Raw genomic sequence first — 22902 nt, 5'->3', positions numbered from 1 at the left:
ATAGGCCTTAACTGTTGGCCAAGAGTTAAGGTAGTGTGAAAAACCCTCCCCAAAATAGTTTAGCAGTCAAAACTATAAGAAAATGACATAGAATATCAAGAAAACAATTGCATCATGCATTAGCTGTCCACAGATGCTCTAAAAACAGATTTATTGCAGATTGAACATTTATAGTAGCAAAAACAGTTAAGGAAAAAAAGCAAAATGTAGTTCTGAAGTACTGTATATGGAAAATATAGTAGTAGTAGTAATAATAATAATAATAATAATAATGATGGTATGGCATGTCTGAATACATTTGTCCTGCAGGTACAAACAAGCTTGTATTGTATTAAACTGAATTGAACTGAATGATACTTACGGAGGTATTTTGTTCAGAATTAGGAGAAAATGTAGTGCCTCAAACCATTTGATCATAGTAGTGATGCCATTGTTAAGAAATACATAAAGTAAATTAAAAACAAGGCTTGTTCAAAGCCATATATTTGGCTGAAATGACCTTTATCCATTTGATTTTCTCCTACTCTCAGTGCTCACAAATACAGTGAGTTAATACAGCCGAATTCCCACTAAAGCTGTTCTCATTTACATGTTTTTCTGTTTCTGTTATCAGACGATGGAACAAGTTTGAAATAGTGACTGAAATGCGGTCCATTAAGACTACATGTTAACAAGCAGTCAACATTTTCAAGTTACTGCTTTGCACTGCTAAAATCCTGATTTTATAACTATGACGTCGTCTGACAAAATTACAATACACATAAGTTAAAGACAATGGCCATGATGTGATTTCAGTTATCTTTACTTGTAATATGATCACTTAGAGAGAAAGTTAGAAGCTCATTCACGTCTGCGTCAGCTTCTGTTGAATAAGAGGCATAGAGAGGTGTGCCTGCGGAAGGAAAGCCTGACTTCGTGCTTGGCAATACTGGCGACTTTCTTCTATGGAAAGTAGTTAAGGTTTGTCCAAAAAGTCCAAATTTGTTGCTAGGTACTTTTGTGAGGCAGAGTCGCTAAAAAGATGTGAAAACCTGTTAAGTCTAGTGACAAAGGCTCTAAGTTGGCAACACTGGCTGTAAACGCCCCCCCCGATGAGGCAATAGAAGCTGTTTGCACCAATTCATTTTGAAAGAGCAATGGCCAATGGGGAAACTCCAGTACTCGGCTGGCCGACCAGTGGTGTAACCTCAACAATCAGTCACATGGCATTCGGCTGACCAGTGGTGTAACTTTATCCCTCACTCACTCAATCAGTCAGTTGTGGACACTCATGTTTATAGGAGTGGACCCACTGTTGCAGTCCAGACAAAAAATAAAAAGAGAAGGGATGTTTGTTTGAATGAAGTTAGCTAGTCTAGCTGAAAGTACTGTGAGTGTCAATAACCACACAGAGTAAAGGGAATGTCTTATCCTCACTTCCAGTCACTCATTTCCTCCCAGTGGAGAACTTCTTTAAAATCTGTCAACTCGTGTTTTCTAATGCACTACACTGCTCTCAGCCACAGTGTTGATTCTGAGTGAATGAGTGGCTGCAGTAGACCACCTGCTCCTGGTAGTGCTGATAAAGTTACAAGGTCTTGAAAGTTGCTTTGATAAAACTATGGGTCCAGCCTAGAGAATAGCCTTCCACCCTCACTCTGAAGGAATGCAGAAAATGCTTGCACAACCTCCCTGGTATTGCAACACTGGCAGGCAAGGATAGACATAAATTTGTCCAAGTCTGTGTTTGCCTATGGGAAAGAGACAGCTCTGGGTGCGTATGTCATAAAATAATAAAAGTTTTTATGGTGGAATTTAAGGGGTTTAATCATCCTACCATGTAAGACATAAACTTTAGTTTAGGATCATCTTCTGATTTTAGTTTTCTGCTTTTGATATAAAGATAGCCTGACTGGATTTTTGAAGCTAATACTGATATAGATATTTGGGAGTTTAAAAATCTGATAATGATATGTCGGCCAATTGTAATTTATTTTACATAAACCCATAGCACAAACAAACAATCTTGATAAAGATCCCTTATATTCATGTTTTGAAAGAATTGTGACCAAGATACATACTGAGCAGGACATACAGTTGAAAAATAAACTTGTCAGCGCTCTCTCGTGGACAAGCTACAGTTTGTAATGGAGACATTGTTTTTAAATGGCCTCAAACCTAGTTTGACAAATATACCCCTACCAATATATCTGCATTAAGCTAATAAGCATTTTTAACAAATTCCATGCTTGGTCAATAAAAAGAACTGATTCATTTGATGTGGCCAATTTATTGATGTTTTTTTTAAAAAGAGTAAGTTTGAGTTGCAACAGTAACGATAAGGGATAATGTCATATAGTTTAGGGATTCTGTAATGACGATTTTCAGAGTTAAGGTTAAAAGTTGCATCATTTAGTTTTAAACTCTGATTAACCAAAAAAACCCCCAACTCATTCATTAATTCATTCGATGACTATTATGTTTGTCATCATATTGGGGGAATATTGTCAAATCCAGCAACACACAGACATCTCTCCAGTTATCTGTCCAGTGCTGTCCAGGAGCAGAAGTATATTTTAGAAGCAGCCAGTAGCACAAAATGCCAGGGACATCATAGGTTGTAGTATTAGTGGAACAGCACAATGCCTCTCACTTTAGTAGTTGTTGTACAGTACTGTAAAACTTAGGTATGTTGAGTCCATCTGTTACTTTTCATTTGCCATTTCATTTTTAGTTTTTGACACTTTAAACACCAAATGTATAATGTGCTGCCATCTCTTATGATACAATCATTTTTCCTGTAGACGGGAAACATTGAAGAGTTACAGAGGAGGATCACATGATTAAATCAAAATAGGATTGTCACAGTTATATCTAGTTACATATACTGTATGCATCTTAAACTGCTGGCAAATCAGGACACCAATATGACAGCTCAAGTGACTGCTAAGAATTAGCAGTTAGAGTTTAAATGTGAGTGTAAGTTGATTTTAACTATATAGATGTAAAAATACAAAAAGCATCATGCAGATCAAATACAGAATTTCAGGATTGATGCAGACAGTATAGGGTTATAGTATAGGTTTGCACTCAAAAGTATTAGAAAAATAGTGTCTTAAAATGGGATTTGATAACATCAACAGAAAGGGACTATCTGAGTTTAAACTCTCAGTAAGATTCCAAAAATTAAACAAATTCTCAACCGTTTTTTACCTATTCTACCTATATATTTTATCCAGTTTTAAATTGAATTTGGTTTAGCGTTAATCCAGTTTTAAAAAGGTAAACTTTGATTTATATAAATTTCTCGCAATCTGTGTTGTCGCAGCCTGGCCATTATGTGTGTCCACAACAAAAATAAGTCAAATTTTAAATCTTAACAAGTCATTTTGTCATTGGGTGACATCATTTATTTCAGGAATTTTCAAGAATATTTTTTTTCTTGTTTTTTCACAGTTAGTTTCTTAGTTTTAATCCAGTAATTTGATTTATTATGTCTTGTATCAAGATACTGACCCACAATTCCTGAGAGTTGGAAACTGCTGTGGGCCACTGGCCGACATTTACACAAGAGCTTTTACTCATTAAAGTTGGAAAGAATTACTTTGTTCATTGAAGATTTCATATTTGGCAGTGAGTTTAGAATTACCTTTAAAAGATAGACACTGTGCTCATGTCTATATAGGGAGAAACTTGAAAAACATGATTAACAAATCAACAAAGCGGATTATGGCATTCATCCACACATTTTCAATAGCTTCTATATACAGTATCGGTGGTTTAAAACGATCAGCCACAACATTAACACCTGTTACTGGTGTTCATGTTGTGGCTGATCAGTGAATATAGAGCTGCGCAACATTAAATGACTGTCTGAAGATGATGTACACTAGCACACAGAGTTCTCAGTATACCCATGAAAAGACTGCTATCTACAGTATGCATTCAGAGACAGGTCTTGAGGAAAGAGTAGTTGTCATCCAGGATGTGCTCCAATAGGCACAGCAATGCCACTAAAAATATTCCACAAGGTTTAAATTTAGCTTAAAATGTTTTGTGTCCAGAGGATGCTTCTGTTGGATTCAGAACTACTTCTGCCATCTTGTGGGCAACATGGTGCAGTTTGCAACATGGAGCAGATAGTGGGTTCTTGTGAAGGATTAAAAAAAAACAAAAAAACAACGTATTTTAGAATTTGTGCATGTTTGCATATGCCTCCTCTGATTTGTACTATCAGGAGTGTGTTTATAGTATGACAGGAAGTTGAAAAGAGGCAGCCTGGAGGGGAATGAAAGCAAATAAAGAGGAAGGGAGGGGAGGGGGAGGGAGGAGAGAGCAACACAGAGACACAAGCTGTTTGGTGAGAGCAGGAGGAGTAGGAAGACAGGATGAGGAGAGGAGTGGTAGAGGAGGTGCAGGCGACCGCCATGCGATCCAGGGTTTGAAGGCGAGGGAGTGGTAACGTTCAGCTGGAGGGATGCTACTCACGCTGCTTTTATACCTTCGAGTCAAAGGTAGGGGATCTGGGGTCAGCTGAGCCAATTCTGTCACAGGGATCTGGACAATTTTAGGTCATCTGAGGTCTATGCAGTGACAGTCAGCCAGAGAGCATGTCAGGCTCACTAGAAAGGTTGCATTGGAACTGAGTTGAGTTGAGGTACACTGCTTTGCCTTTCACCAGCATTGTCATCATTGAATATCAGCCAGTTATGTTACTTTGATGAAGCATATTTCTTCTTTGTAGTACTTATCGTAAAAAAAAAACACTGAAATTGCTCCACTGTCTTGTTGCATGCATTCTATGGGTTAAACGCAAACAGCATGAACTAGATCCCTTTTCCATAAGGTCAGTAAGACTCCACAGTAACTGTTAAACAGAGTGTCTGTTTCATCTTCACATCATCAGCAGCATCTAAATTGAATATCCCCTGCTTTTCCTTGCTGGGAGCATGTGATGCTCTCCTCTGTTATCTGCACACTGTCAGTCCTGACTGGTAACAATATTATAGTCAAAATATGTTCCTCTTGATTTAAGGATAGTCTGGCTTTTGTTAACCATTCCCAGCAGTCTGAAGCAACACTTGACTTGGGTAGGAGATACTCTGCATACTATTTATTGCTGCAATCTTGTAAATTAGTTTTTTAAAACCATAACAACAACTGACATAGAGAGTGAACTGCATTTGAAAACTCAATTATAAAAGTCTTTCAGAGATTAAGTGCTATACACCGATGTGCCTAGACATTAAAACCAGTTACCAGTTTTAATGTTTTGGCTGAATGGTGTATATATAGAGTAACAAGAATGGTGTTCAGTGGAGCGAATACCTCTGCCAAGGTGAAAAATGCTAAGGAAAGAGAAAAAAATAAAGAGAAAAACATTCCTGAATCTTTAACTGGATTTGCACCAAAATGTAATGGGTTCTTCCCTCCACCAAGTTTGGTGCAAATCGGTTTAGTACTTTATGCATAATCCTGCTGACAAATAAACAAACCAACAAACTAACTAGAAAATGCGCTCAATAGGGCACAGACTTCCACCAAGGCCAATAACAAATCACATACAGAGAAAAAAATTCAAATTCATAGTTAATGATCCCGATCAGCCTCAAAAAGGAATGGGTTCTTCCCTGGCCCCCTGCTCAATCCCTCCACCAAGTTCAATGCAAATTGGTTCAGTACTTTTTTTAAATTTGTGTGTATATCTGTGTGTGTGTGTGTGTGTGTGTGTGTATATATACATATACATATGTATATGTCTGAATATATGTGTATGTATATGTGTGTATATATGTGTATATGTGTATATGTTTAGATATATATGTATATATGTGTGTATATGTGTATGTGTGTATATATGTTTGTATATATATGTATGTGTATATATAAATGGATATATGTATGTATATGTATATGCATGTGTATATATATGGATATATGTATATATATATGTATGTGTATATATGTATATGTATTTGTATGTGTGTATATATATGTGTGTATATATGTGTGTTTAAATATATATATGTATATTTATGTATGTATACGTGTGTATATATATGTATGTATACTTGTATATGTATACATATATGTATATGTGTATATGTATGTATGTTTGTATATGTAAAAATGTATATGTATATAAATATATGTATGTATATGTGTTTCACTTTTCTAATGCAATGGAGGACTGAGGAAGACCTCCCTGAAGACTTGTCAGGAGGCAGAGCAGCAACATCATCAACTATACATATATATAATATATAGATGTATGTATGTACGTGTGTGTGTGTGTGTGTGTGTGTGTGTGTGTGTGTGTGTATATGTATATATATATGTATTTATATATGTGTATATGCATGTGTGTGTGTATGTATATATATGTATATATGTATTTGTGTATATATATGTATGTATGTATATGTTTATTCGTGTCTGTAAATATATGTACATATGTATATGTGTATATATATGTATGTATAGGTATTTGTATATATATACACATATGTATGTATGTATGTATATATGTACGTGTATGTATGTATGTATGTATGTATGTATATATGTACGTGTATGTATGTATGTATGTATGTATATACGTGCGTGTATGTATGTATGTATGTATGTATGTATGTATATACGTACGTGTGTGTATGTATGTATGTATGTATGTACGTGTGTATATATATAAGTATGTGCATATATATATGTGTATATATATGTATATATGTATGTATGTTTATATATGTATGTATGTATGTATGTATGTATTATTGTTACGGGACAATAAAACTACAACCCACTGATATTAGAAATAACAACTAACACTGGAGGTTACAACTACAGATAATAACAGTGAAAGTAAATAAAGAATGCAAGTACTCATAACAACCTTCTAGTAACAGTCACAATTTTTCATTATCATACTTTTTTTTTGTAACAGTGATGGTGACTGTGACCAGTCTCACCTCGATATCCATAAATGAGGTTTATTGTCTCTCACTGAGTGATGTTCTATCGTGACTTTGAACGTGGTCCTCTAGTCTTTAGTTGTTAGTCATTAGTTGACAGATTAAAGAATTCAGTAACCAGTCTCATCAGTAACCAAAAAAATGGGTCGTGCTCTTAAAAAATATCCAATAATGTAAAGTATAGTATCCTTAGTATTTATGGCCAAATAGTAAAGCACCCTCTGGAAGGAGATACATTGTACAGGTCAACAGGAATGATAGATGCACGAGTACACAAATGTTACAATAAGAACAAGTTAGTGTTCATTACCATTTTATCTGCTTGTACCGGTTTAATATATCAATACCCACTTTAGAGAAAAAAATAATTTCATAATTTGCCAAGCCTGTTACAGTTTGTTTTGTGGTCTGATATGGATCTGGGGTAAGAAGTGATAGATCTGTTGCCATGGTGTCTCCCTAGAGCAGCTGAATCATCAATTTGCAGTCCAGGGAATCGCCTTATCTTATCTGCAGTCCAGGGAATCGCACACATATCGATTGTATGCCTGTCATATATTACAATCTTGTCTACCTCCTACCCTATCACTGTCAGAAAATCCCTACGTTTTTTTAAGGCTTTGTGTGGATCCTAAATGTGGTTCAAATTTCAGTGGTCCCTACTTTTAAGTTGGATATCTTTTGTAATTTCAGGCACTTTGCAACGTCCGTCCTCTTCTTTATCTGGAACACAATGATTACAAATACAATTGAATAAATGCTTTAATTAAAAGTCAAACTAACAAAATTAGTCATGCCTCTATTGAGCATCCCCTATCGCAAAGTTTTAATTGTGTCTGAAAATGCCTCAGGGCAGTTTCACTGATCCCTCTCAGCTCTTTCGGAAGTGGAAGCTTATAATAACCTTGCTTTTTATAATGGCTCTCAACAATGTCCAGAAAATAACTTGCCACTTTGCAAAAGTTTACAGGTGCCATAGACCCTTAGTGACGAATATGTGCAGTCACACATTAATGATTGCTGCTCATTTCTCAAAACCCTTTGAAAACATACAGTACAGTATATTCCCAGTTTTGAGACCTATTGCTTTCTTTTTTTCTGTTTTTTTTTTTGAATGGTATTGGAGGAGGGGATGGGTGTTGTTGGTAGCGACTTGTATGCTGCTACTTCCCTGTAAGAGAAGAGGAACAATGTCTGGAAATGAGTCAAGCCCTTGTAAATGTCCTGTCCTGGAGAGATTCGGTAGTACCACCCTGTTCTCCTGCTACACAGCTCCCCACATAAGCTACAGAACACTACCAGCAGGTTGTGTACTCTTCTTTATACCTTCCACGGACAAAATGGCAGGACTGTTCACATTGGCCTTTGCATCCGGAGGTGTAGTATTGTGTTTTGATTCATCATTTGAGAAGTGGTTTGACTTGACTTGTTCTTTCACTCTGTCTCTTTCTTACTCTCATTCTGGCGCCTTGGCAGAAAAATGGGGCAATGCAATTGCTCATGCTTCTCCTAAGGGGGGAGTTGTAATAGGTCAGCTCTTTGAAGGTCTGCTAGTCAAGTGCAAGTGGCGTGTTGCAGCACATGTCTGAAGCAGCTGTTTCTCTTGTTCACATCTCCTTCAGGCTGCGAGAATGATCCTATCTGCTATTACCAGAGGGGATTAAAGAGGGTGCCATTATCTATGGGTAAAGCATGAAGGAATAGATGAGGCTGGGAAAACCCACTGGTGTATTTGTCTTTAGTTGTGGTTGACACTGATTGATTTCTGAGCCAATATTGTGGCAGTATTTACAGTATCATGATGACACACAGCAGGAACACACTTTGAAAAGAAAATTACTGGTCCTCAATGAAATCGCTCCTGGTTTCACCTCAGATTTAACATTACCTGCACTCTTCTGCATGCCTTTGGCTCTATATTAATCTGTCACTTCTCTACAGCAACACTCACTCACTTGACTTTAATTTGGTGTGTGAATTTAAACTTCACATTCAGGCTGTTGTTTTAGTTAAAACGTGGTTTGTGGCAAATGTTAATTCTACCTTAGCTCAAACTTAAAAAAAACAAAACATGAGTAGTGTTTATAAATTCTTTGATATCAGTCAGAGATCAAAACACTGAATTTCACAGCATATGACCATTGTAAAACATTTTTAATTATCCCCGTAGCAGCATCTGAAAGTTCTTATTTTCTCTCTCACTCTGAAAGAGAGTTTTTTGACATGGTCAAAAAAGTAGCAACAAATGTAATTTTTCAGCCTGTCTTACATCAAACACAAGTTTTTCTCATGTCATGATGAAGATGCACCATGTTATCAGGGCTGATTCAGTGTAGTACATAACTTATTGACAAACAGGATGCTTAATTGGTTTAAAGTCTTAAGTATTTGTCTACAATATTAAATATTCATGACCAACTGAGTAACAATCAGTGCTAAAGTTTAGGAAAAAAGAATTCTAAGTTATTATTTATCAAGAGTTTAGTGGTTAAAATCTCATCTACTCTGCTTTATTGGGACCTATCAATGCTGGCAAGATAAACCAACAGCCCCAGAACTATCATCACATTTTGCTTTAAATGTTGCTAAACTCTGATTGGTTCATGGAAATGTATGATATCAGCTTTTCTCAGCAGTGCTCCGCTCACTTTAAAGCATTGAGAAAAGCCATTGCAAAAACACAAACACAGAGATCTAATGTAAAATGACCATTAACTATTCAAGTAGAACCTCACCATTCTACGAAGCAGAATGAGAAAATTAGTTTCCAGAGCCTATAAACTTTGCGTTTGCAGTGCAATTATAACGCTCACACAGCGGCACTTTTTTGCATGAGTGAGATAGAGAGTGAGTAGTGTGGAGAGCTAATGTGTCCGGTCCGAGAGTACTCTCACTCTCGCTTGGCCCTTTGGTGACAATGAAACAAACTATCCATTCATTTTTCAAAATAAAATATCATTCAGACCCTCCTGTGCCACTACAGTCCCAAATGTCTGATGAGGACAACTCAGATGAGGAATCAGCAGGTGATCATGTGTTGAAAAAGGCAAAGACCTACTCTTTCCGAAAGGAATGGCTCACACAATTTACTTGGCTGTGTAAATGAACATCATGTATTGTATGTATTGTTCTTGGTTTGGCCCAGCATTTTTAAACAAACTTCATACATGAAACACACATAAAGCACAACATCAAGCACTGATGGAATTGCAGAGCCTCTGCCAGCAGCATTGGTGTCTATGTTTAAAAAAGCACAATTTAATTTAGTGATTGATTCTCTTCAAGCACTACTTCACTTTGTGAGTTTTTAAAATAAAACAACACATTGTTATTTCTGTGAATTGTCTATTTATTACCAAAGTATTTATCAGCAATACAGATAAGATGGAAAAAATATGAATGTGTTGCGTTGCATGTTTATTTAAGTGGTGCTCTTAAATTTTGTGCTAATGCTTCTAAAATTTTCAGTAGGGTGCACCGGTGGTACTAGGTGAAAAAGTTAGTTTGGAGCCCCTGACTGACTATTAATAATATATTTGCCATTTAGACCCAGAGACTGATGAATGCAGTCTGTAGGGCGGATACATATTTAAGAGGAAAACATTTATTCATGTATTAAAACTTCTTCTGTGTAACCACTCATCTATACGTCAGCAAGCTGATTAAAGACATTGAGCTAAGAGCTGCAATTTAACAATTTGTCAAAATATCTGTTGCAATCAATTACTTAATCGCATACACTGTATTTAGCACCTGATGTGGGCACTGAGGAAGTGTGTAAAGATGTGTAGGTGTCCTCACACAAAGAGACTCAGAGACACATTTTGTGATTCCCAACTCCCTCACTCAACCAGTAGTATGGGCATGGAGGAAGAAGTATTGAGTAACTATGGAAACACAGTGTAGTGAATCTCTGAGGCAGGCGGCACTTTCCTTTAGAGACCATTAGTTAACAGGATTAGAGGGAGTTCACAGATCAGACCCTGAAGAGCAGGGGCTCTTTGTGTCTCCCCTTTGCTCGCTTTCACTCTGATCTCCATTGCCCTGACTCAGAGGGAATAAAAGATACAAAAATAACAAATCACAAAAACATTCATCACAATGCAAAAAAGGGACAATACATAGCTTGTCAAGACAGCAGAGGTCTCTATGGCAATGCTTCTTCTGTAACCATACAGTACTATTCTGACAGGAGTTTTGCTGCAATGTTGCCTTTTAATCCCAGTCAGGACCACATTTACCAAGTGTCTGGGAGAGTGTTTAAATCCCTTTCTCTGTGTTTGCCGATTTGCATACAGAGATTTAACACAATTTAAATTTTGGCTGGGACAAAACTCAGTCAGCTTGTCAGTATTGCTTGCCAAAATACATTTACTGTATATTTTTTGCAATGAATAATGTGAGTACTGCACGTTGCAGATAATAGTCAAGGATGGCAATTGAGAAAGAAGAATGGATTCTTATCTTAAACATTTAAGATGATGTAAGGCCCCTGTTAAAACCCTCTGGAACAAGACTTCATTCCAGGGCATGCAAATTTAAACACCGCTCTGCACCCATTGGTCAAGAGATAAACAGTAAATCTGATTTACAGTATGTTCAACCTGATTCTGTACAATGGTAGAATAATTTTTCAGAAGAGGAGAAGGTAGCGTTGTTGTTAAGATAAACTTTTATTTGCAGACAATGTCATCCCGACATCCTCACAACCAACTAATAATAGCTGGTATATTGTAGGCTGTGGATACCATAGCAACAGAGGCAAAAATGAGTGAGTGGAGGAGGATATAACAGCCGCACCCATCACTGGAGGAGCCAACCAGACTGTAAAACCAGTACAGACAGGGGGGAGACACTGGGAGAACAGCTAGTGAATAATTAGTGGGAGTCAGGATGAGAGTGCCTGATGTGGTTCAGCAAACCAGTTCACTTCATGCTATGTTGATTTTTTGAACATTTTTTTTTGTTGAAAAAGGCATCCAATATAAACTGACTGGTAATTTATTGATTTGTATGGTCTGTATAGCAGGTTTTTAAGTTATGTTTAAAAAAAATATTGCTGCTTATTTACATGAACTACACTGTGTCTTTTAAATGGGCACTGGAATGATTTACTTGTCACTACTGTGTACTGTTCAGCCTGTGAAAATACGCAGAAAAGATAACTTTGTAAAGTCTGATTTCTTTTTTTTTTTTTTTAAATTGTGTAAAAATTCCCATGAAAAACCAAAACAAGTAATGTGTCAATCAATCTCTCAATACTGTCCGCAATTCTCAGTTCCAAGCCTGTGGGTTCCTTCTGTAGATGTAAATCTTTAAAAACAGCTGACTAATATATAGTTTCATTTTTAAAAAAGGCTCAGTATTTACCTAAAACAGCTGCTCATTATAGTTTTTAGCAAACATAACTCAAACACGCGCAAGTACTGCAGTTATTGGGGGCTAATTTAACAGCGGATTAATCCACATTTGGTGCGCTAGTCAAAATAAACTACAGTGTTTGTGTTCATAGTAATGAAGGAAAATATCACCCATTGCAACAGTGTGGCTCACTGGTATGTTTTTACTAGTTTTTGGACAACAATGGAGCTCTTTGGCACAGCGGAGTAAGATACAATTCATGCAAAAGCTTTAGGCACTTGTGAAAAAATGCTCTAAAGTGAGGATGTTTTCAAAAAAACTGATTAGTTTTTATTTATCAATTAACTTTATACAAAGGGCAGTAAAAAACAGCACCAGTTCTCCTTGGTAAACTTACACAAAGTTTTTCAAGGTACTCTGCAGGTAGGTTGTTCCAGGCATCTTGGAGAACTGGCCACAGTTGTTCTGTCTCAGTGTCTTCTGTCTCCTAATGTAATCCCAGACTGACTCTATGATGCTGAGATCAGGGCTCTGTGGGAGTCAGACCATCTGTTGCAGGACTCCTTTTTATTCTTGTCTCTAAAGATAGTTCTGGCTGTATGTTTGAGCTCATTGTCCTGCTGCAGAATAAATTTCGGACCGATCAGATGCCTCCCTGGTGCTATTGTGTGATGGAGAAGAATCTAAGCATCTAAAGTGATAAAACTTTTGCACAGTGTGCGATTTCAGGCTCAGGATATACACACAATACTTAGTAGTAAGATACATTAATGGTTGATTTGGGTCTTTTCATTAGATTAGTTGATAATAAGAAAAATAGAGAATATTACCAGACTTATTCTTTATGGTAGCTTTTTTTTTTTTGTCAGTGTTTTAGGATTCATGTTAAACTAAATTCAGCTCTAGCTTTAGCTTACAGGTGTGATTGACATCCAGTAACAATACATATGATGCATCCCTTAAAACTTTAGGAATTTCATTTTATCACAGTTTGTTTGATGTTATTTTTAGAGGCCAATGTGGATGTATTAGGACATGAGCTGGGAATATACTCAGTGTGTAATGATGAATGCTTCCTATATGTATTAGCCAGAAATGTTGAGATTTTCCACTCAAAACCTAATTTTATTTCTGCAATATCCTTGAGAAAATTGGAGAGCCAAACTTTCCTTTGAGACACCATTTAATAACAATAATTAGAATAAAGCTGATGATGTCTGTGGACAAATGTCTCAACATATGAGTCTCATTATAGCCTTTGTTTGGTTGAACTTCTAGTTACAGTATACTGTACACTGATGCCCTAACACTTTATGACCATTGACAGATAAAGTGAGTTATGTTGATTATCTCCTTACAATGGCACATGTCAAACTCTGGGATATATGAGATGGTAATATGGGCGATATGGCAGGTATAAAGACAAGAGTGACTTTGACAAGGGCAAAATCGTTATGGCCAGACAACTGAGTTGGAGCTTCTCTGAAACGGCAGGGCTTATGGGCTGCTCCTGGTCAGAGGAGGGCCAAACTATGAACGACATGGTGTTGAAAGAAGTTTGATTCGTTGCAGCTCCCCCTTTCAACTGCAAACGTCTTGGCGCCAGGTACCACAGGGCATCTTCAGAGGTAGAGTCCATGCCTCCGCGGTTCGCAGCTGTTTTGGTGGCACCAGCAGCATAGGCTCATCAGTGTATATCACTGATTGGTTAGCTCTACTCATTTTAATTATATACATTTCAGACAATTTATGTCTTTAAATTGAGATTTTTTGAAAATTTGGATCAATAAACTATTCATATTGTTTTATGATTGTAATGTTGCCCAGCCCTTTTGATAATAGCTGGAACTACTTTTATCTGTCATTACTTCAGTACTTGGAGCAACACGAGACAGAACCTAAAAGAGGTCAAATCATCACTGATGTGAACTATGCTGACGGAAATATTGCTAAATAATGCATTAATCAGCTTCAAAATTCCATGAGAAATTGTCTTTTTAATTAGGTGACTGTGGCACATTTGGGAGCTCAAGTGTCTCAGTTAAAAATGAAATGGAAGATTGTTGCAAAAACATGGCTTCTATATGGATTCACTGTATCACTCATGAATCAAGTGTGGAGTACAGGGTGGGAATGATTGTAGATACAAGCCACTTTTCAGATAAAATCAACTGAGTGGATGAAAACATCAGTTTCACAAAGGAGGAGATACATAACAACAAATTGGCATTCCTAGACTGCAGTCTGCACTTGCACTGATTCTCTCCATCCACTCTTAATTCAGGTTTAAAAATTTGCACCACAAGACATAGAAAATTTTAGAAAACATGAGGCTAAACCAAAGGAAGAGAAACATATCCAGGAGTATTTATGAGCTTGTGGTCACCCGGACTGGGCATTTGTTAAATCCTAGACTAAGTCCAAAGAAAACGCCTGACCAAAACAGAAACTGGAACATCACCCCAAGCAGAACTCTGTCACTCAACTAATCAGGTTTAAATTATAAAATTAGATAAAATAAAATAAATAAAAATAAAAATTATTTTTCTTTTTCGTTCCTTCTTAATCATCTCTTTAGATCTAAAGAATGATAAAATAAATATAGTACCATATTATATTATCACAATCCCATCTCTGATAAAGATGAATAATGTGTCTGATAGGTTTGTTCAGCAAGTCAAAATATTACTGAATCCCAGTAAACTATTGGTAAGAATATAGAATGTTTTTTAATCATTTTAAAATATTGTTAAATAGGAGGAGAGAACTTCCGAGTTTCAGTGTACTACAAGGTGTTTATGCCCTGCAGTTTATTAATAGCTGATTGGTCCTCTTATAAATAGCTACAGCTACACTTTCATGGTCTCATCTGAAGAAAAGGCATTATGATGCACTAATAAGTCCATTCATCACTAGGAGTAAAGAAAGGATAGATAGAGGTCTTGAGGAATGGAAGATGAAGGAAAAGAGGGAGGAGGATAAAGATGGAGGGTGAAAGAAGAGGACTGGGGGAGAGAGGGATTAGAGGGGGAGCCAGGCCCTTATAGTGTACAGTATGTATATGTGTGTGTGAGCATGTGTAAACATCGTAGAGAAACCGGGTGGTTTCCCTTACTTGAACTCAGACTTTACATGAAGAAAGAGCCTAAGGACCTTAACCTCAGCTTTACACTGTTCATTCTTCCCCTCCTCTTCATTTTTCTCCTCTCTAGTTTAGCACACCTTCATCCCCTTCCACATCAGTTCCTCACCATGCTGCTACTTTACAACTGTATACTCTCTCTTCTAGAATCGATCTATCGCCGCGGGGCCAGAAGATGGAGGAAACTGTACCGAGTCAACGGACACATCTTCCAGGCCAAGCGCTTTAACAGGGTGAGTGTCTTCAGATCTCACTAAGACACACTCCCAAATGGGGAGCACATGTAGTAATTCTGGGACAAGATACAAGATGACGTTAGATCTTTGCTTTATTATAAGGTAAAGTTTGGTGCATGTCCAAAATTCTTAAGACTTTTTGAGATGTTTTATTGTTTATGGAAATTCAATGTGACCAATTTAGAATTGATAGGGACTATTGAACCTTTTCTGACTGAAGTTTGCTAAATAATGTTGGGGAGCTTTCAATGAGCAAAGCAAGAAAAAGAGACATTAGTCTACATATATAGCCTGCCATGAGTGTCATTTGCAGTCAATACAGATGCAGTTAGTTGTTGCTAGGAGCAGTTGGTGTTTGTTAGTTGAACTGTTGATTTGAGGGGTGTTATTTCTGTAAGTTGACTTACAACAACCTGTACTGCTGAGCTGATCTCATCCTTACACATTTCTGTTTGGAATGGTTTCTAGCTTTGGCACACGAAGATTTTTTAATTCAATCTGCAAAGCTCTGAGTGGCTTGGTTGGTTAAGCCTTCAAGGAGCATAATATACATCTTTTATAATGATAATAATAATAATAATAATAATAATTAAAGCAGTGCATGTTGAGCAGGATCATGAGGGCTGTAGCCAGCGTGCAGTCACAGATCCACACTCTGCAGCTCCAGAAGCAGAAATACCTGCAGAAAGCGACAGGAGTAGAGAGGAGAGAGAAAGGAAAACGCAAAATTAGGGGAGAGAGAAGAGTCCAAGTTGGTAACAAGCATTGATGGGATATCAAAGCGTACAGATGGAGATGGAGAGGAGGAGAGAGGAGCTTGGTGCACCATGGGAAGTCCCCTGGCTGTCTAGGCCCTTAGCAGCATAACTAGGGGATGGTTCAAGACAAGCCTGAGCCAGCCCTAGCTGTAAACTTTATCAAAAAGGAAGGCCTACTCTTAAATGTGGAGAGGGTGTCTTCCTCCCAGACCAAAACTGGGAGATGGTTCCACAGTAGAGGAGCCTGATAACTGAAGGTTCTGCCTCCCATTCTACTTTTGGAGGTTCTTGGAACCACAAGTAAGCCTGCATTCTGGGAGCGCAGTGTTCTAGTGGAGTAATAGGGTACTATGAGCTCTTTCAGATATGATGGTGCCTGACCATTAAGGGCTTTGTAGGTTAGGAGGAGAATTTTAAATTATATGCTGGATTTTACAGGGAGCTTTTCCTAGTTCCTGTCAGTATTTGAGCTGCAGCATTCTGGATCAACTTGAGAGTATTTAGAGATTTGTTGGGACAGCCTGACAATAAGGAATTATAATAATCCAGCCTAGAAGTAACAAATGCATGGACTAGTTTTTGAGACCGGATGTGCCCGATTTTTGCAATGTTGGGGGGATGAAAAAAGCCAGTCCTGGAAGTTTGTTTTATGTGAGAGTTAAAGGACATATCCTGATCAAAGATAACTCAGGCCAGGGCAATGTCAGTTAAAGTAATGTCTAGATCTAGATAATGTGTTTCTGAGGTGTTGGGAGCCAAGTACAATAACTTTGGTCATGTCTGAGTTTAATAGCAGAAAATTGCTGGTCATCCAGGACTTTATGTCCTTAAGGCATGCTTGAAGTTTAGCTAACTGATTGTTTTCAACAGGCTTAATTGACAAATACAATTGAGTATCATCTGCATAACAATGGAAGTTCATGGAGTGCTTCCTAATAATATTGCCTAAAGGAACCATATATAAGGTGAATAGAACTGGTCCAAGCACAGAACTCCGTGACTAACTTTTGTGTATATGGAGAATTTATCGTTAATGTGTACAAACTGAAATCAATCTGATAAATAGGACTTAAACAAGCGTAGAGCGGATTCTTTAATGCCAATTAAATGTTTCAGTCTCTGTAATATGATATGATGGTCAATAGTATCAATTGCATCACTAAGATCTAACATGAGTCCTTTGTCCGATGCAGTAAGAAGATCATTTCACCAGTACTTTCTCCGTGCTATGATGCACTCTAAATTCTGACTAAAAATCCTCAAAAAAACTATTAGTTAATTGATACTAGACCTAACTGAATCATTCAAAAATCTGAGATATTGGCAACGATTTGAAGTAAAGCAGCTGTGAAAAGAAAAAGGGGTTGGAGCATGAAAGTTCTTTCTTGAACTTTGAAAAAGTACAAAAAGTCATCACAGAGAATCCAAATACAGTACTTGCTTTTTCAGGTGTTTTCAGCAGCAGATCGTCTTTAAGTAAACTTCCACTAATGAAGACCAGATGTAAAAAGATAGTAAGCGGACCTTCAGTTAAGATTGTTGTTCAAAGATGGAAAAGAATGCAACATTTCTGCGCGTGACACTTCAGTGTTCATTGTGCCAATGCAGGACTTTTTCCCGTAAGATACCTAAACCTGGACTAATCTTAACAAAGTGTTTTAGTTGACTAACCCTGAAGATATCTTAACCATAACTTATTTTCCATTTGGTTTTTGCAGAATAGTCCAATATCAGTGTTCCTTTCTGTTGATACTCTATGGTTGGTCATTTGACATGTAATTTTAGAAAATAAAGACACTTATACTATTAAATTTAACACAGTTTCAGACATTTTAAGTACTAGTAGATGCCCAACATTTGTGACAGTCAGCAACTGGTGCAAGATGATTATTTCCAGTTCAAGAAATAGTCATTCACTATTATTTAATATTCTACTCATAACCACCCTTTTTTACTATACCCACATTTGTGCATGCTTCTTAATCTATGCATGAGTATGAGTGTCTTTCTGTTTCTGTGTGGAGTATACAGTACAGTCTGTCATAAAAGTACTGCAGTTAAATTACATATGACAAGTAATCAAATCACCGCTCCAGCTAAGCTATCTAGATATTGATGCATAATTAATGGTGTCCTAGTTAGGGCTTGTTTAGCAGTTGTCTCACACCAGCTCTCACCTGCATGCTACGCACACATAAGCACGCACGCGCGCACGCACGCACGCACGCACGTACGCACGTACGCACGGACAATATTTTAAGAGGCAAATACACACAAGTGAGATTCCTTTACTTAGAGGAATCCTGTAGTTGCTCTGGAAACAAAATGTGTTTTCTCAGACAGCTTTCAGATAAACAGCCAGACAAAGAAAATGCACAGTACAGATCAGTCAGCATACTGTGTATGACATGATGGGAACGCCTCAAAGGAAAAGGTAGCTTCATAATCATTGCAGGGGGGGAAAAATTCAGTCTCTGTCAGTTTACTTTAAAATCAGTTCCTTCTAAAAGGTGTGTTGTACAACAGTCAGTTCAGTCTAGTTCAACACTTACACTACTATTACAATACTTATACCATACTCAGTCAATTCTGATTGCCATATTCAGAAGTGACATACTGAGTGACATACTCAGGTTTTAAAGACAGTGCTGATGTAAGATAAAAGGGGGAAGTTTTAAAGATAAATATAATGAGTTTTATCTTCACTTTTTATCACTGTTATGGTTTTTTTGGTTAGTAAAACAGCTCTTGGGATGAAACATCTCCCATGGGTGCCACAGTCTGAATGTCTAGACCAGAAAGTGGAAAGTTCAGTGCGCCAGCATCTTTTTGAATCAGTACTTTGCTCCAACATCTATTCCTTGATGTGGTCATTACTACTGATGCACTGTGGAGCCTGGCTAATCCAAAAAAAAAAGCATATAGGTATACAGTTGTACATTAGTTACAGCAAAACTAGTAATCATAATGGCTGGGCAATATAGAAATACGGTATAATCCAAAAATGCTCATCAATGGACTGCTGTTCTGTTACTTTCTGCTACCTATACCGCATGTCTTAACTCTGGTTCAATGGATCATTTTCAACCCTGTCTCTTACAAAATATGTCTATATACTACTAATTTGCTTTTCCATTTACCAAATGTTTTGGTGGAAATGTAATTCTTGCCTGGATTGCTTTAATGGTGATTTCCCCCCCCCAATCTATTACGGTTGATGTTCTACATCGCAAACGACACACACCATTGTTCACTTATGCATTGCTCCCTATATGATAGACACTTAACAGTTCCTTCTATAGTGCAGTATATTGAGATTTTAGAGTCTTACTAATCAAGCAATTGTGGGATTGTTAGCAGAAAGTAGTGTACATGACATGGACACTATTGCCATTACTATATACTGTTTTTTGTGCAGTTGTGGAATGAGACACTCAAACACTCAGATAAAATGGCAGACTGTAAGACTTCGGTGGTCCTCTGACTTTTGGTTGACGTTCTTAGTTTTGTGCAAAAATATTTTGACAGCTATCAAATAGATTAATGATCTGCCACCATCAGGTCAAAATTTAAATTATTCCAATAATTTGGTTTATGACCAAATACCTAAAGTAAGATGGTGGACATAATAAACATTTTACAGGCTAAAATCAACACGTTTAGTATTTTTCATTGGAACATGCTAATATTCTGATGTTAGCATGTAATGCAATGCATTGCTTTGGCTAAGTGCAGCCTCACAGAGCTACAAGCATGGCTGGAGAATCTCGTTAAAGATTTAAGTCTTCAGTAGGAACCAGTGGGCTTGGGGCTGAGTGTCAAAGACAGGGTAGGAAAGTCAAAAAGTACTGAGAGACAGACTAACACATTATTTGTTTTGGTCTTTTCATGGGACTTGTTGACAATAAGAAAGTATAGAATAATACCAGCCTCTTCCTTAAAATACTAGTTCCAGGACAAATAATAATTAATTGATTTTGTTATGTATAAACTAATTACTAGATTTATAACATAGTTTCCATAATTTCAATCCACTGGAAAATGAATGAAGGGATGAGGTTCAGATTTGCCTTAGACATTGTCTTAACATAAATTCACAACTTAGCAGTTATTGTTTTTATTGTTAACCTGTTGGTTTTTAGACTGGGATTTTTCTGACTGTTGTTGCTATGCCAGCTCCTAAAATTCTGGTTTGTTCACTATGTTGTTCTTGGCATATAAATAAGCCAAGGAGAAGTAGGTCAGGTTTTCTCCTCTCTTCTCTCACTCTATCTCTCTCTTTCCTCTCAGTCTCTACAAGTTTGTCTCCATCTCTCTCCTCCCTCTTCTCTGTCCCGCTCCATCTCCCCTTGATGTTGCATGGGAGAAAGCTGCTTTGTGGATGCCTCCCAGTAGTTATAATGGGGTCTCTTTACATCCTGTCTCCCATGTGATGAAGCAGAATTCTGTCGTCCCCACTGGCTGTTTGCCTCCACAAACGCTCCATTAACATATTGTATTTATCTTTAAATGTTATGTTTTCTGTCCCATTGGTTTGTCAGACAACAGAATATTCCAGAAAATACCCTTTCAGATCCAAATTAGGTGGTGGTGGTGTTCGGGGGGGGGGGGGGTCAGTGTTGGACAGCAGCTTTTACCTTCCCATCCCCAGCAGGGAGTCACAGCAGGGAGAGCGAGCATTGGGCTTAACCACATAAATCTACTGCAGGGGTCAGCCATTAGGTTTGGCCAAAAGCCATTTTTTTCAGTACTGTTCACTGAGGGGCCAGCACAGGTTTAAATGTGCATGCTTTGGTGACACAGGTCTGTATATTGTGAATTCATTTGATTGTTTGAAAATTATTATTATTTCTAGCTACACTAGGTGGTTTTAGGGGCAGCAGTGTTGGTTGGTCCTCCTCTTTGGTCCAGACGGAAATATCTCAACAATTATTGGATGGATTGTAATGACATTTTGTACAAACCTTGGACCAGGAATTCTAAAGACTTTAGTGATTCCCTGACTTTAGATGACATGAGGTGATATTATTTAGTTTTTAATCATATATAGATGCATAATTGACAATTATTGAACGAATTAGCACAAAATTTGTTACTGTCATACATCTTACCAGTTGAAGAATCGTAATGGCTTTGGTTAACTCCTGACTTTTCATATGACACAATGATCAGGTCACAGCTTGTCCAATACTTTACTTTCACATCAGCCTCGGCCTTACTTTGTATTTTTGGTTAATGTTAATAAATGGTAAATCTTGAACTAATCTGCAGTGTCCTCGACCCTGGAATTCTAGCACTACCATCTCTAACAAAACCGAGCGATGGGGGAATGTCCAGCTGGGTCTAGGACGTCACTGAGCCTTTCTGAACTCGAATTTCAGCCTGAAATGAAGTAAATGTAAAACACAGAATTGCAGATAATTAATTAACGGTGTGTATTCTCATTTTCTTCTGTCACTTTTTAATATGCATTTGCTCATACTGTAATAAAATTAGAGAAAAACAATACTACAACTATTCCTGATGCCAGATGACCATGTGTTTTACTGTAAATGTGTAAAATGGCACTGAGGAAGAATATGTCACATTTTGGCAAGGTTTCTAATAGATTTCTAATCTGTTAGAAATATATTTAAAATAAATGTATTTTTAACACTTTCGAACATACTTTACTATACTATACTATTGTAATGTAAAATATAAATCTCTTTATGTGGCATAAGACATAATGGTCCTTGTCCTTTTGTTTTCAATGGTTCGATTGGCTATAGTTCTTATCACTGTTAAGAGTTTTGATTCGATGAAGGGCCCTAGATTGTATCTCTCATACATATGGTGTAACGTGATTGTATAATCACCATCAGATGCCTTACTAGGGTGTGGCTTGTTTCTTGCTATTGTTGATCTTGAAGAAACATCATCTGTCTAAATAACAGAAAAATACATATGAAGCCAGAGTGTGAAACACTTTCTTCCTGCTCTAACATCAGCATGTTACCATTATCATTGTGAGAATGTTAGCATGCTGACATTAGCATTTAGTACAAATCACCACTGTGCGAAAGTACAGGCTGACAGAGATGTTAGCATGGCTGTAAAAGCTTAGTCTTGGTATTCATTATCAATATAATCGCTAAAAGATTCCACAGAGTTAGACCTACAGTCTAACCCTTGTGATATAGTTAAATGACAGATTCAGTGCATAACGCAGAAGACAGCATAGTATCCGTTTGCCCACCACTTGTGGGTATTGATTAGTAGATATTAAATTTATGTGATTCTTATTGTCATCAGATTTTTGTAAAGATATTGTAAATCTGCAGTAGATTTATGATCAGTGCCTAAAAGTTTTGATGTTGTCTAGGGAGGGGAAATTTCAGATATCACTTTTAGGGGCCAAATAATTTTGGTTCGAGGGCCAGCTTTGGCTCCAGGCTGCTATTTGCTGGTAACGA

At 37.2% G+C, this 22902-nt stretch overlaps 1 protein-coding gene across 2 annotated transcripts in view; it reads left to right on the top strand.

Moving 5' to 3' along the window:
• prkcz (protein kinase C, zeta) overlaps positions 1-22902 on the top strand; it is a 125206-nt gene that overhangs the window by 45184 nt on the left and 57120 nt on the right. For both annotated transcript variants that reach the window (XM_040152463.1, XM_040152464.1), the window contains exon 5: positions 15601-15686. In XM_040152463.1, the coding sequence (XP_040008397.1) occupies positions 15601-15686 (86 nt within the window). The remainder of the gene's footprint in view (positions 1-15600; positions 15687-22902) is intronic.

Source organism: Xiphias gladius, chromosome 18 (assembly GCF_016859285.1).
Source record: "Xiphias gladius isolate SHS-SW01 ecotype Sanya breed wild chromosome 18, ASM1685928v1, whole genome shotgun sequence".
Classification (NCBI taxonomy): Eukaryota; Metazoa; Chordata; class Actinopteri; order Istiophoriformes; family Xiphiidae; genus Xiphias; species Xiphias gladius.
The sequence above is the reverse complement of the archived record's forward strand: the minus strand, read 5'-3'. Positions and strand labels throughout refer to the sequence as shown.